Source organism: Oryzias latipes, chromosome 9 (genome assembly GCF_053564925.1).
Source record: "Oryzias latipes strain Hd-rR chromosome 9, Olatipes_Hd-rR_3.1".
Classification (NCBI taxonomy): Eukaryota; Metazoa; Chordata; class Actinopteri; order Beloniformes; family Adrianichthyidae; genus Oryzias; species Oryzias latipes.
This window is the reverse complement of record NC_136245.1, coordinates 24843546-24859607: the sequence shown is the minus strand read 5'-3', so window position 1 is coordinate 24859607 and position 16062 is coordinate 24843546. Positions and strand designations below refer to the sequence as shown.

At 39.3% G+C, this 16062-nt stretch overlaps 1 protein-coding gene across 2 annotated transcripts; it reads right to left on the bottom strand.

Moving 5' to 3' along the window:
- Positions 1-3748: 3748 nt before the first annotated feature.
- Positions 3749-15999, bottom strand: pggt1b (protein geranylgeranyltransferase type I, beta subunit). 2 transcript variants are annotated; one of them, XM_078953104.1, is made up of 9 exons: positions 15821-15999; positions 14803-14921; positions 12383-12447; positions 12032-12183; positions 10366-10498; positions 9233-9278; positions 7406-7590; positions 6999-7107; positions 3749-4337 (listed from the first exon to the last, which is right to left on the bottom strand). In XM_078953104.1, the coding sequence occupies exons 1-9, from the start codon at positions 15868-15870 to the stop codon at positions 4180-4182; spliced, it is 1017 nt and encodes a 338-aa protein (XP_078809230.1). In that variant the 5' UTR covers positions 15871-15999; the 3' UTR covers positions 3749-4179. The 2 variants fall into 2 exon arrangements, with proteins under 2 accessions (XP_078809230.1, XP_004072286.1); XM_004072238.5 differs by lacking the exon at positions 15821-15999 and adding an exon at positions 15304-15540.
- Between the last annotated feature and the right edge of the window lie 63 nt (positions 16000-16062).

Genomic DNA, 16062 nt, shown 5'->3' with positions numbered 1-16062 from the left:
TAATTGAAGAGAGCTCCCAATGTTGGCTGATTTTGGCTTGTAAAAAAGATTTCACAGAAACCTTTCCTGGAGGAATAAAAGAAAGTGCAGCAGGGGCTGCGCAAGGTCCCAGGTGGGACTCCACTGCGATGCTCTTCCATGTGTGTCAAGAGCACAGAGAGAGTTCCCCTCCTCCACAGCTTTAATTAGGTCTTAGTCACTGACCTAGTAAAGAAGTAAAAAAGGAAAAAAAATATCACTATCATCATCAGCCAGTGTTTTTGTGAGCCTCCACGTTGCAGGAAAACTAAAGCAATTTAGACAAATGCTAAGCCAGTTATCATCTTTCTGTTTCAAAAATAGCTGAACAGTTGAGTCACTGAGCCACAAAAAGGCTGCATGGAAGCAAATGTTGCCTTTCATTTTAGAAAGTCAGCTGTTGTGGGTGAGATATGTTTAACCCGCATGACAGGCGAAATCTCAGTTACCTTTTCACAAAGGAAAGAATGTGGCCACGTTCTCTAGATACCAGCCCAGATCATCACCCCTCCACCACCATGTCAGACAGCTGGAAACCAGCTCCAGGCAAACCTTTGCCCTAAATTCTAGATCCACAAAGGTATGGAGAGATTTTTCTGCCATTATTCAACGCAAAAATACTGTTTTGAGTGTAAAACTTAAACACATTTGTGATCTAAAAAATATTTTGCAATTGAAAAAGAAAAATACACTTAAAACTGAAAAATACGTGCAGTCAAAACAATCAGACATGAACATGAAGGTTGATGCCGATTGGTCAGAAATTCTTCCAGTCAGCTCAGAGACTGGGGCTGGTTTTTGGAGGAATTTCTGACCAATCAGCATCCACCTTCATGTCCATTCATGGCCTTTTGGTGCCATCCATGCTGTTTTGAGATCACATTTCTAGACTGAAAATAGTTTTGACTGCACTTTTTAAAAGTTTCAAATTAATTTTTCTGTTTCAAGTGCAAAATAATTTTTTGAGCACACAAAATATTTAAACTTTTACACTCCATACAAAATAAAATGAAATAAAAATATCTACGCAAGTTTTATTTACAGTGTTTGGGCCAAACTGGAAACATTACAGTAGAAATTCCAGTGTTAGTTTTTTTGTTACAAGTGTTCTGTTCTAGATTTACTGACATATACATCCACCTACACTCAACATTCCTACAAAGCATAGAAAAAATTGCCTTTATTGTTGCATCATCTATCTTTGCAATATGTATGAAAGTACTTTTCGTTAACTGCATTAAGGATGAGGCTCCGTCTCCTTCACATCTATCACTGCAGCTGCAAAAACAAGCCGTGTCCCCGTTTGCTCGCTGCTCTTGGACTAAAACAGCTGACTGCGGCGGGATGTAAGGAACAGCTGAGGCACAGCTTTCATCTGCAGAAGGAAGAGTCTTTCGAGTTTCCACTTCAAAATGAGAAGAATGATGTGGTTTTTAATCGACCAGTTTGTGTTTTCTTGCGAGAACCTTTCACACATGTCTGTTCTTGTGGATGTTGATGTGCATTTAAGAAACAGATTCCCACTTTTCCATTCTGGGTAACACTGATATTTTATTGCTTTTCATAGAAAAAAAAAAGGATCCCAAACCAATTGAAGCGCACGCCGTGAGACGAGAAATCAAGAGAACAGAAGCATTGGGGAAGCAGTGACCCAGAACAAAGATGTCAGGCACAGTACTGAGGCAAGCTGGAGGGAGCTTCTGCTGCGTCACTCAGCCGACGTGCACAGCCAAAAGGACTCGTTAGAAATGCACAGGAGATGACAACATTCTGTTTAAAGTGAGCTGGCTTTACAAAGAACTTTCAGTTTCCTTTAGCATTTACTAAAAGAAAACGTATAATAATTATAACACTTACTTTTGCTCTACGTTTGTGTCAGAGGCTCAATCAATAAAATATACACTTAACAAGAAAGAAAGAAATCTGATAAGAAGGGGAAAACATCAAAAACATATTCAAAGGAAAAACTGGTATAAATGAAGTTATTTTAAGAACCCTTATGTTCAAATTTTGCATCAAAGAAAGCCCGTCACCTCTGGGAATTTGGCCTGGACTTGGAAAGGAAAATTCAGTCACCCAAGGTTTACTTTCAATAATTGATGATTTGGATTATTTATTTATTCACTTTTCCTCCCATTTCTCATCTGTCTGGAGCATCTGAAGAGGAGGAGCGTACAGCATGTGTTTCTACACCCAAACTCCTGCAGGTAACCGAGCAGACAGACTGCTGTGGTCTCCTATTCTCCTGTTATGTTGGGTAGTGGCTCACACAGCCGCCATATGTAAATGGGCGTGGCTCTATCAGCTGAAAGCTGGAAATTGCACAAGCTGGGAATAAGAATGCTCATAAATGAAGAGGTGCAAGTCGTTGAGCCAATGTATCGGCATGGAACGGTCCAGGTCCAAATGTAAAGCTTTGATCTTTTGTTACCACGGGCGCATCAAAACCCCAGACTCACCCCTGAGTGAGAGGCGAGTGCTTTCATTGCCTGCAAGAGAACTTGTGGTGCAAAACCAACAAAGGCAAGATTGAAAAACAAAAAAAACCAAAGCCTTTACCAAGTGTAAACGGGTCAATATTTTAGAGGGGATGTCACGTTGAAAAAAGGCCACCTGTGTGTCCTGACCCTCATTGTTTCTGCTCTGGCTTTGCATCCGTTCTGCACTGAAAATAGATTAGATTCCCCATGCAGCAGACTTCAAAGGAGCATATTTCCTTTAGTGATAATGCAATCCTCTTATCGTTGCTCATTGATTTTCAGCTGGCTTGTTCTGGTCTACTCAATAAAAAAAAAATAAAAAAAATTTCAGTAGACAATATTTAACTAAGCAAAAGAAATACCAAACTCCAGCCAAGTCTCAACTATTTCATTCCCAATCAACTTTCTTTCCTGTCTCACAAGGGTTTGATATGATAACCATCTGCAGCACACGTATGACTAATGTGAACATAATAACTATAGGAGGAAATCCTTCATTTGACAATCATTTTTAATGGGTCATGTGTGTGTACTGTATGTATATGTGCAAATATGTCTATGACTGGGAGCAATTATGTCAAGATCATCATTTTCTAGTCAATTTATAATTTATTATCTTAAATACCTATGTGTATTTTTATGGTCTTTTTCATTTCTATTGCTGAAATTGCTTGAAATGAACCAAATAAATATAAATGGATACACACACTTCTGACTTGGCAGAAGTTTGAATTTCCTTACCTTAATAAAATATGGAATAATCCTTTTGGAGCAATCCATTTTGTAGAGTTGAGGGAAGCAAAGATCTCTGCCTTTACGGCTAGCTTCATAAATTTAATTGAGAATAAATCTCAGAATTATTTTCTATTTTAAAACATTGTAGAGGAAATTTTTCTTCTAGAAATTAATTTTTTTTAAAGAAATCAAAATGGAAGAATTTATCATTTCAAATGTTTGGAAAGTTTTTCCATCCGAAATTAAAATAAACTTTTTTAGAACAGCAGGTAAAGTCTCTTTTATTAACTCTTCTATTTTTTTCTAATTATTGTGCAAAAATGCTTCAGTGATAAAAGATACAAACTCAGGAGAGTAAAGACATTTTCTTTACTTTTGGTACAAAAAGCACCAAAAGGAATGGAAATGCGAGTCGGACTGCAACATGAAAACAAAGTTTGGATAGAAAACAAGAGTGCATCACTTTAGTCTAAACTAAGAATTAAAATTAGAGGGAAAAAAAGGTCAAAAGCAAGTTTCTCAAAAACCTTTTTTATAGCCGCCACCAAAGTCCATGTTAAACAGTAATTCTAAATCTAAAAATGTTATGTCCTGCATCCATGCCAGGACGTCAGCAGTGCTTAGGTTCTTATAACCATCTTTCTGAACAGGAAGCCTCCAAAAGACGACTCTTCACACTTTGTAAAAATGGAGGCATCTGGAGTTTCTTCTGGTCTCAAAGCGGACTAACTGGCACGTTGTTGTATTCCCAAAAATACATTGCACATTGTTATTGTAACTATATATTCATGAGAAAAGGCAATAGCAAGAGTATTGCTAAACAAAAGCTTGATTGGATGAACTGGAAATGAGGTCTACATATTCAAAACTCAATCATGTGAATCTTGAAACAGGGTGAAAAAAAGTCAGATGTTCCTGATGTGGGAACCTGCGTGTCAGCCTGCTGTCAGTGCTGTTGGCCACAGCTGCTCCTCCACGTCTGATGCAGCTGCTGGAGGTGTTGAAAGGCCCCCTGGGTGATGTTGAGAGCTGGGTGGACCTTCCTCAGATTGGGCTCTCCAATCAGAGACAGACCACACAGCCCAAAGTAGGCATGGAGCGGATCTGGCAGAGTAAAGAGGGAGGGAAAAAAACACAAAAGGAGAAACTGAGATTAAAAGTTGAAATGAACACTTGTGGTTAAACTTTAGCTAATGGATCTGTAAAAGAATAAAGAAAAAAAGGAAAACAATGTTTATGTTTTTCTGTAGTTCTAAAGCAAAGATCTGCTTTCAGGTCACATCCAAACACGGCTTGTGGAAAGAAAAAGGGAATAACTAAACTAAGGAGATGCAATTGTTTAAAACAACTAAAAGCCTATATTTCAGACTGAAGGGGGACTGTGTGTAATTGCTTGAACATAAACAAAACCCAAACAAGTTAAAATGCTACACAACTTCAAGAAAACTTCAAAAAGAAAGATGAAGAAAGTAGATTTGGTTAGCTTGTGGGTTTAGAATTCATTCTTCTTTATAAAATGTTGTATTTGTGACAGTGAGGGAAAACAAAAGTGACCGAACAACTAGAAGGTTAAAGGTTAACTAAAATATTTTAGTTTTCTAAGTAGTGAAAAGTAAAAGTTAGATTATCTTTAGCTTTTTTCTTCTCAGTTATTAGCAAAAGTTAAAAAAAAACCTTCTCTTCAGAGTCAACATGATGGTAGTTTTTTTTTTTTTTTACTTCATTTTTTTGTTAAAACTACGATATACGAGACTTAATTTCCAGTTCATTTTAACTTCATCTTTACTTGATTTTGATGAAGTAAAAGACAAAACTTGCATATGTATGAGAGACACTTCTGGACAGCCCGTTATAGTCGGACTGCAACCTGTTCTTGGGATGAATGGATGGTGGGATTTTGGCCAAAAACCTTCATCCATCAGTGTGAGCATTTAGGATGAGACATGGCTGGATCTTCCAGTACGACGACGATCAAAACACATCGCCAGGGAAACAAGGGAGTGGCTACGTAAGAAACCTTTCAAGATTCTGGAAGGGTCTAGTCAGTCTCTGGAACTCAATCCAAAAGAGAATCATTAGGAGGAGGTGAAAGGAGGACAACTTTGGCCAAAAATCCAACCAGTGTGACTCAGAGATAAACACCTGAGTACTGAACAGTGCAGCTGAAGTTTTCCAGATTCCTTGTATTTCTTGCAAGATGAAGATTAAAATAAATATGTGTACAAATAATCAAGTAAACAAGAATTAATGTCAACTCCATTCATGTTTTATTTTCCTAAAGTTCAGCCCACTGTTGTTTTTCCACGTCAAGATAATCCAAAGGGAACATTATTTGAATATACTACGACACTGGATCCTCACGCGTATTTGCAAAATTCAAAGTCTTTCCACAGGTTGGACTGTTATGATGGCTGGTTCATTTTCTTTTTACTGCCATCACATGTGTTGTCCACTGTGATGACACTTGGTCGTTTTTATGTTATAGTAAAATATACTGTGGCTATATTCAAATAATATTTTCTAGTATTGCTTATAATGAATTTGTTTCATTTAGAAAGGGTTTTATAGTGGTTCAGGTCAATTTGATTAACAATTTGCCACAGACGGATCCATTTGGTTGGATCGTAGGAATATAAAGTGATTCCCAAATGAATCGTTACTCCCTTACCAAAATAAAGGAAGACCGACTGGCACCTCTGTCTTCACCAACCACAGTGCTGAGATGAACCTTTGACCAAATTATTATTTTCTGCTCCATTATACAAATACACTTTTGAACAGTCAAACAATGCAATTTCCTGGATTCATTTTTTACCTTCTGTCCCTCACAGTTTATGATGAACATTACAGACATCTCTCATCTTTCTGAGTGGAACAGTTTACTTTTTTTGCTCCATCGTGTGCATTAAGGCCAAAACTTCAGCTCAACAGGACTGATAAAGTTTCTAAGTATATGGGTCAACTTGTTCAAATTGTCATTTTTGTTCACCGTAAGGTTATTTATTTGAATCTAAGCCTTTGGATAGTTCTCTTAATTGACTTAAGGCGGAGTGCTTTCATTTAAAAAATTAAATGATTGAGTTGTTATAGCGTTATACCAAACCTTTTTGACCGATTGTGAGGGATGATCAATAGTCACCGTCTGTGCTCGCTACAGATAATCTCCATCCATTCCACAAATAAGAGGAGCAACTATAAACTTTTCCCCCCTCTAAAATCACCTCACTCAAAGCCCATTGTGTTCTGTTCCAGCTCGTCTTATTCCAGTAACGTGAGGAGCTGGAGCTGTTGTGTCCTCTGGCCATCAGCAGACACTCACCTCATCAATTACCCATAACAATGGTAAGCATGAACACAAATACACACAGAAGTTTAGAATTACAAGAGCCTTTCCATTGATTTCAAGCAAAACAGGAAACCACAGCTCCACCCTGACCTCTGTGCATCTGTGAAAGACGAGGCTCAAAAAAGAGGTGAAGTGAGACAAAGAACTGAAACTCCTTACATTCAAGATCTCTCTATACATTAATGGATAGCTTTGAAGCTATACAAATGAACACAAACCTATACAAGATCAGAGAACAGTATTCTTGACATTCAGTCCTGCTCCACCCCTGAGGCATCGATAGTACAAAGAATGAAAACAAGCAAAAATGACACCGGATTGAATCAGTTATGTAAAGGTTTAATGAGGAAAGGGGGCTGTAGCAAGCTCAGTTTTTGTTTGTCCCTATAAAGATTTAATCTACAAGTCATCTGATTTACCTGGATGGCTATCTGGCCACTTGGCAAAGCCTCCAACCAGCCGGTCTTGTGTGGAGAGGATGAAATTTCTGTTCTTTTCAAAGTTTGTGTAACGAAAAACACCCAACAGCTGCAACAAAGAACATAGAATGAGGTTTGTCTGGAAATAAAATCCTGAAATTCCTTCTTTGCTTTAAAATCACACAAAGAAAACTTAAGTGAGACATCGGGAAATGACAAACATTTCGACTAAGACAACAATGTAGCCTGCTTTAAAATATATGGGAACAACAAAATATATTTTTTGTACAACTCTGTATTTACAAATATTTTATTTTCGCTTTTGAGTTTTGAGTGAATAAAGTTTTTCAAATGGAGCCAGCCTGTTGACGCATGCAGGAAGGTTTGCACGTGAATGTGGGTCTTACCTCTAGAGTGGCTCCCACCCAGAAGGAGTAACATGTGTCTACAGGCTTGTTTGGCCGTCCGTGGAAACCGCTTTGCTGCCTCATGATGCACCAGCGCCGGATCCGATCCAGTTCCCGCGGACTCAGGGCCTCCTCCAGCCGGCCCATGAGACACAGCGAGGCGATGGCGCAGTACGTCCAACCACCTGGACGCACAGACGGGCACGAGCATGAAACATGTGCCACTCGAAAGGCTTCTGGGTTCCCTTCTGATGATGACTCAAAGATGGATTGTGGAGGAACAGAAGGGGGTGGTTCAACACAAGCTGACATATTTCCTTCAGTCATTGTACTATAAATGAAAACTATATTAATGCAACCAAAGTCTTTTTTAATAGCATTTTGAGCAAGATAACAGTTTGCTGCTAACACATTTTAAAGGTCAATGACTCAAAGGCTTGAATGTCAGAGTCATAACAAGACTTCCGGAACATGAGTTACCACAGTTTAGCGTTTTCTTCATCATATTTGACTAATTTTAACGATCCCAGTGGATTTAACAGACTCTCTTACCTCCATCACTGCTGTGTGTGTGTGTGGGTGTGTTGGGGGGGGGGGGGGGGGGGGGGTGTGTGAAATGGTGTAAATCTATCATAGTGTTTCAGAAGTCTCTAATTAACAGAGTTTACTGCAGCAAACTGAAGGAACAGGAAGAGAGAGCAGGAGTGGAAATCTTTTAATCTATCATCAAAGCGTTCCCAGCTGTCTTTTAGTTATGAAGTTTTTAGCCAAAAATCAAAGAACCTATGTTGCCTTCTAGGACATAGTTTTTTTGGAGAGTGGCAGTTGTAGAATTTTGCCTCCGAGTTTTGGGCTGGTACCCCAACCCCGTCGCAGGGGGGCCATGGCATGTTTTTTGTCTTTTTCCAACTATTTTTTGGTCTGCTCCTGATTCCCAACGATTTGAATAAAGAAATACTCAGAAATGCACTTTTGAGCTTAATTGTCTTGATATATGATCTCCATCGGAAAAATTACACAAGAACAAGCTAAAAACAGTATCTTTTTTATCAGAGCGGCTCTTAAACAAAACAAAAGTAAATGCGTTATTTGACGGCGAAAGTATACAGGAAACGATCATACATAAATATAAAGAGGAAATGAAGAGAAAAAGAGGGGAAGAAAAACAAGGGTTTCTATAATTTCATGTTTCATGCACAGAGCTACACAACTATCGACAACACAAAGTAAACATGGGTGCACATTAAAGCAAACAGTGTGGGAGGTCTCAGTGCAGAGAAAACAGAGCTAAGGGGTAGACGGTTAATGGGCCGCAGCCAAGAATCTGAACTGAAGCTTTGACAAGAGAAAAGTGAATAAAAACTGTCTTTAAAGGAGAGACATATATCACCAGATACAGTCAGCATCCTGAAGGTGAAACGCTCCCTCTAATCAGAATTCAGTGAGTTTCAGTTGTCATTTATGTTTTTACAGTCCTCTGCAGAATTAACGATGGAAAAAACAAACACGATCATCTTCCCTAGCAAATATCAAAACGTGCCACAGCTTTGTAGAAGGAAGCCTTTGTGTTAGAAAAAAACAAGACCCATTTGAGAATTTATAAGAAAATGTGTCCACAGAGATGGCTTTGAATAGCTAATCCTTTAATCACAGTTACTGTGAAAACAGGCACAAATCTGCCAGGGGGACATTAATCCTTTTAACTTGAAAGCAGAATTGAATCTCTATGAATTGATTTCATTTAGGCTGTCAATGCTAAACATATTTACTCAGGAAGCAAATGTTACTCTTATAGGTACACAAAATTTACAAAATCTTTGTACTAACCGTGAGATTCTCTTCCAGCTCCCTGGCCAAAACCACTGTCATACGACTGTGGAGACAAAATAGAGTTAACATTAAATAGAACATTTTTGTCAAGAATTAAAGCATAGATCTATTATTTCATTCTTAAAAACATCAAACACTTGAAGCACCTTCAGCTATTATTTAAGCATAAAACAGGAACAGCCTCAGGTAGGATCTTTAATTTCTTATGTTTAATTTACTTTTTTTTATAACAATGAATCATGAACTGAATGGTATAAATCATTCTCTTTTTAAACCCATAACTTTACGCTAGTTTAACAAGTATTTGTTCTGTTGACCCTTTTGAAGCGGCTCTCAGTGTGTCTGTGAAGTTTTCAGCACACTTTACAAATGCTACATATATCCTCAGAAGCTTCAAAATGAACATGTTTTTTAAAAGAGTTGCATGGCTTTTATGCACGGAAACACCTGCAGCCAGTTCCATGTGAAAGGCTGCTCTGACCTATTTAGCTTCAACAGACAGTCCAACTTTGTTTTGGGAGATGAGCTGGAATTATGCAAAAATGATGATTTGTTTGCCAATCTTTCAAAGTGAAATATGTTTTTTTTAGAAATAGAAAGAATGACAACAAACTTTCGGGGGAAAATCTGTAGTAAAGTTAGTTAATTGTAAATGAGTTTCATAGGGAATAATGCTAGGTTTGAAAATGCATTCTGAAACAATAGCTTCAGTTTAGGCAAGTTTTTAGGGAATATGAAAACAAAAAGCTGATGTTCTCTCTACAAGAGGCACAGAAGGGCTAAGGTGCCTGTAGCCTCATGAAAATCAAACATTCGGAATAAAGTGAAACATTTGTTTGGAATAGAAACCCTCAGCTTCAGCTTTAAGAGCTTGTGGCACAGCTCAGCCCCCCCTCTCCATTTATTAATAATGAAGTGTTTCCAGGCACAGTGCCACCTGGTGAAAGCAGGTGGTCTTTTCTTCACATCCAAGTTTTGCAGCACTGCTCTGAATGGTGCAGAGACAGCAATTACACACGGAGCGGCCTGACTCAAATGGGTTTCTTTCCATTCACTGCGTCCACACAGAAGATTTCGGAAGTGCAGCGACACATTGAAGTTTTGGGTTTTTTTTTTTTAAATCTACTCACCAAACTACCTCGAATGTACTCAATGGCCTTTTGAATGTTCATGCCTGACCAGTCATCCAGCATGAAGCAAATGCAAGCTGCGCAGTAGATGAACCGAATGTCGTTTTCACTTCCTTCTGGCACCGAATAAAAACTGAAAGACAGAAACAGGAAGAATAAGCAACTATTATAAATCCTGTAAAGAATAGAATGGAATAGAATGGCTTTATTGTCATTGTGCATAGTACAATGAGATTTAAGCTAAAGGCAGAGTAATTGTCAGACATAAAAATAAAAACAATTGAAACTTTTTTTCTAAATATGAAACAAGAGTAGGCATAGCGTTTGTGTCTGATGCATTTGAAAAAATCCTGGAAATTCTTTGATTTCTTTGGATGAGATTATTATAAAAGAGAACAAACACGGTGGTGTGTTAAGCCAAGATGTCATGTTGAGTATGACTATATTTTTCTTTTAAAGATAAAACCACATAAGCATCTTTCGCTTTTTAATAATGTACTTGTATTTTACACCCACACAAACAACCCTCCATTAAGGAAAAAAACAAATGTCTATCATTTTAGTCATGTATTTATTACACTATATTACCAAAAGGATTGGCTCACCTGCCTCACACATGAAGTGCCATCCCATTCCTAACCAAAGAGTTCAATATGATAGAGTATTTTGGAGAAATTTTTTCACATTCTTCCACATTGGTGAGGTCGGTCACACACTGATGTTGGTGGAGAAGACCTGGCTCTCAGTCTCTGCTCCAATTCATCCTAGAGGTGTTTTATGGGGTTCAGGTCAGAACTCTGTGCAGGTCAGTTAAGTTCATCCACACCAGACTCTGTCATCCATGTCTTTATGGACTTTGCTTTGTGCATCGGTGCACAGTAATATTGGAGGAGGAAGAGCCCCGCTCCAAAATGCTCCCACAAGGTTGGGAGCATAGATTTGTCCAAAATGTTTTGGTATCCTGAATTTCAGAGTTCCTTTCACTGGAACTAAGGGGCCAAGCCCAGGTCCAGAAAAACAACCCCACACCATAATTCCTCCTCCAACCAATTCCACACTCTGCACAATGCAGTCTGAAATGTAGCGTTCTCCTGGCAGCCTGCTAACCCAGACTCGTCCATCAGATTGCCAGATGGAAAAGCGTCATTCATCACTCCAGAGAAAGCGTCTCCGCTGCTCTGGAGTCCAGTGGTGCCGTGCTTTACACCACTGCATCCGACGCTCAGCATTGCACTTAGTGATGGCTTGGATGCAGCTGCCACGGAAACCGATTCCATGAAGCTCTCTGCGTTCTGTACTTGGGCTAATTTGAAGGTCACATAAGTTTGGAGCTCTGCAGCAATTGACTGTGCAGTAAGTTAGCGACCTCTTTGCACTATGTGCTTTAGCTTCTGCTGCTTGCTGGATAACTTTTGAATGTTTTGCTAAGTGAATGCTTTTTTTGTCGCCGTTTCAATAAACAAATAGTAATTCTATTGGTTAATGTGGCTTTAAAACTCAGCTAAATGGTCAAAGTCATGTGACTGTGAATGGAAAAGGCTGGTGTGTGTGATGCTGTCGGTTTATGTTAAGAACGCTGGTGTTCACATGACCTCAGGTGTGGTTGAGTCAGAGTGCAAGTGTCGGCGTAGATAAGCGTGAAAGTGTAACACGTGTTTGTAATGACCTTCCATCCTCCAGCTGCAGAGCTCTGAGTCCAGCCAGACAGCCCTGCTTGTTAACTCGACTAAGATCATCGCCCAGGATCAACAGCGAGCATAATCCGGTGTATGTCATGGCTACATGTCCGCTGTCATAAGGATGGAGCACACCTGGACCCTGAGGAGGAAAACGCCAAAACCGAACATTTTTCAGAAAAATCCTGAGAGAGGAAAATAACATAAGAGGTTTTAGCTTCAACAGTCAAGCAGAAATAAATAAAATATGTTAAGACATGCACGTGTGCTGTTTGGGGTACTTTAAGTAGACAACCCAAAAAATAAGTAAAACCCATACTGGAATTTAAAAAAAAAGGTACCTTCGTGCTGTAAGGAATTCCAATATGCGATGATCCTCGAAACCCACAACGACCCAGATTTGACTCTGAAAGACAATTAGGGGAGAGCTCTTCATTACAGGGATCTCATGGAGAAATAGATAGGAATGAATGAGGACTCTACAGAGCAACCCCTTCAAAAGGGAACAAAAAGATGAATGAACCCAGCTGTTGGTAGTTCTGTAAAGAACAGGATCTCAAACTATAGTGGTTAGACTACCGGTAATCTTTCTCTTAATTTTGGCTCTTAATTCAAGAAAAATCTAGGAGAAACATCCCCTCCTCGCAGTGAAAGGAGCCACTTCAGAAAGTTTAGATATCTGTTCAGACACCTCCAGGGATGTCCTACCATGAGGAGGCCTTCAGGAAGACCCAAGATTTGCTAAAAGAACATATAACTCTTGTTTTGTAACAGGAGGGTTTGTGTTAGCTATGGAGAAAGGGGGGAAAAATGTAGAGGATGCAAGGTTTTTTGGACCTCGGGTCATGCTGCTACCTCCAAAAATCTGGAACCAAGAGCAGGGGGGGGGTATGGACATCAATACAGCATGTTCTCATGATTGTCTGCATATTAAATGTTTTAAAAAGAAAAAAATTGAGGATAACAATTGTTGCTCAAACCTCTGTGATGGGATTTGAAGCATTTCTCCCTCTAGTTATATTATAGTTATAAATAACAAACTGTATCCACAGTGTAATCTTTTTATTTTAATAATAATTTAATTATATTCTCAACTGGTGAAGAAGAAACAGTACACTGCTGCCACCTCCTGGCCATGACAGGAAAGGCACACTGAAGCTCCAATGAGCCAAAGCGTTGTGGCAGTTAGACTAAGATAAATATGACTGCGTACTTTATTTTAATGTTGTGTGACTTTGCTGTAAAGTTATTTTTTAACTGGACGAAGAAATGTAAAAATCGAATTCTAAATCAAAAATGCTGACATTTCAGTAATAATAATAATGGATTGGATTTATCTGCGCTTTTCAAGACACCCGAAGCGCTTACATTGTGTCCATTATTCATTCACTCCTCATTCATACTTGGTGATGGTAAGCTACGGTTGTAGCCACAGCTGCCCTGGGGCAGACTGACAGAGGTTCGCGCCTACGGCCCCTCTGACCATCACCGGGATCATTCATGCGCATTCACACACCAGTGGAGCCACACTGGAGGCAAGGAGGGTGAAGTGTCTTGCCCAAGGACACAACGACATTTTGGCTGGTGGGAGCGGGGATCGAACCGCCAACCCTTCGATCATTGGACGACCCGCTCACATCTCACATCCTTAATGTAAAGTTTGTTGACCCACAACCTTGACCCAACAATAACCTTTTAAAAACAGATGATGTCCCATCAGGAAGTCAAGCGTTTCTCGAAATCTTTAGTTTCAGATTTAAACAGAGTGAACTAGTAATCTAAAATATGGTGACCTCAAACCCCAGTTAAGCAGAGATTCCCATCATTCAAACCTAGAAATATTTTGAATATTTGGCAACTTGGCAGCTTTAAAAAAAAGAGAGAGAAATAATAAGATAATAAAAGCAGGTAGTGGAAAAACCCTCCTTTCTCTCATTGTTAGCTTTAGCTCCCACAACCATTAGAGGTTAATGGGAGGACCCTATTGTCAAGTGTGCAAAAATCTCTCAGGTAAGTTTACAATTTACATGACGGCACAGCGTTCTAAACTTCACTCCGAGAATTCGATTGTTGATTCGTTACCAAAAGCATAGAACTTATGGAGATGACAGTGGACTTCAGGAAGAACCCTTCTCCACTTATAATCATCAGCAGTCCTCTCAATGGACACATGGGTTCCTAGGGTCTACTACTAGTGGACCTACCACAGAAGAAGGCGGCCCAGCAGAGGTTTTTTCTTCCTGCGTTAACTTTAGAAGTTCAACCTGCCTCAGGAGCTTCTGACCATCATCTACTCTGCAATAACCCGGCCTGCCCAGACCACATCCATCTGGTTTGGATCTGCAACCAGACGAGACACGGACAGGCGGCAGGGAACCATCAGGTCTGCAGAGCGGATTAGAGATCCCAACCTTCCCTCCATCCAGGTCCTGTACCTTTCCAGGTAAATCCTTCACATGCCCCACACAACCTTTATAGACTCCTCCCCTCAGGCCGGCGTTTCAGAGCTCTGTATGTCAAAACCACCCGCAACAAACACTGCTTCATTTAGTAATTTATTTATTTCATGATTTTTCTTTTTCCAGTCCTTGTATGTATGTGCACTTAAAGCTGATTCTGAAATCCCTTTTTTTCACTTAGTTTGAGGCCCTTACCTGATCCCAGTTACCTTAAACTCAAAGTTTACCTTCTGATCCAGCTATGAAAAACAAAGAATTGATGTCTAAACCAGATTTACAAGACCATAAAATGTGTGACTTACTGTCATCTGTAGGCAGAACTTGCTGTGAGTAAATCCACTCAATGATGAGGTCTTTATCGATTACATCAAGGGAACCCAGGACATCGAGACCAGACAGGGCAAAAAATACTATAGATAATCTGAAAATATATTATAAACGGGAAAAAAGATCAGTATAATAAACCATAGAGCTGTGCGTGGCAGCATGAAGATCAGATGTTAACCGCTGAAGCAGGAAGGAACATTCACATCTGTAGCGAAACTAAGAAAATTCTTAATTATGTCACTATTTGAGCTTCGAGTCTAAGTTCGGTTGAAGACCACCAGGTGTTGGCAAAATTGTCTTCAAACTTAACTTAAACTGTTAGACTACATAACTGAAGTTAGAAAATAAGCATCAGTCAAGCACAAGCCTGCATTCACATTTCAAGTGCTGCTAAAACACAACTACTAGCTCAGATGCTAATCAAGTTCTTCAACAGAAGGAATTGGAGCGCGAGCTTTTCATTTAACTGTCCTCGCCTTGTAGTTTCCAACGACGCGTATCTTTCCGGTAACACTTGAAGTGTTCGCTGAAAAAACCGTACATGTCGGTCTTTTAGGAAGTCTATTTGCTCAAATTCTTCTAACTGTTTCTCTTCTTCCGCCATCTTTGATTCCGGACCTATGAGAAATCTCTTCCGGTACTTTCGTTCTTTCAAAATAAAAGCATCGTGTCTTGTTTTCTTTTTTGCGCTTTCTCTTACTGTAAGGTTATTGGTAGCTGCTAATAGGCCTACAGATTGTTTGTTTTATTGCATAAAACTGTATTTAATATACTGTTCATTTATTACATTTTCTGCAGAAAATACTTCCTGCTTTGTCTTAATTTTGCCCAAGAAAACTGCATGACTCATGGTTAAATATTACCTATCAAATCAACCTTTATTTATATAGCACTTTTCCAACACATGTCACTCAAAGTGCTTTGCATAAAATATAATCAAATTTAAAACAAAATGACACGACAAACAATGAGCGAATGATAGAATGTAGAGACCTGGCTTTGTCCTGAAGTGGGGAAACAATATTTTGGGGACATGTCCACATCAGTGACCCCCCACCCAAGTTCACGGACTGCACTACCTCAGAACCCCCCAGATCCGATCAAAAGAGTCAGAGAGATCCCACTGCAGTGACCCAGATCACTGAGTGTGAGGAAACTGGTGATTCTAAACAGGACTGTAAAATAGGTAAATTAGGTTCGTTCCCCTTTTCAGTTTCCAACACACAGAAATAAAG

Bases quoted from the DNA above. Each gene is read 5' to 3' on its own strand.
- pggt1b (XM_004072238.5), bottom strand. From the start codon at position 15,431: ATGGCGGAAGAAGAGAAACAGTTAGAAGAATTTGAGCAAATAGACTTC. The intron at 7,591-9,232 runs GTTAGTACAAAG...CTGTGCGTCCAG, and splicing joins AGCTGGAAGAGAATCTCACG to GTGGTTGGACGTACTGCGCC. The intron at 4,338-6,998 runs GTAAATCAGATG...TTACTCTGCCAG, and splicing joins GTGGCCAGATAGCCATCCAG to ATCCGCTCCATGCCTACTTT.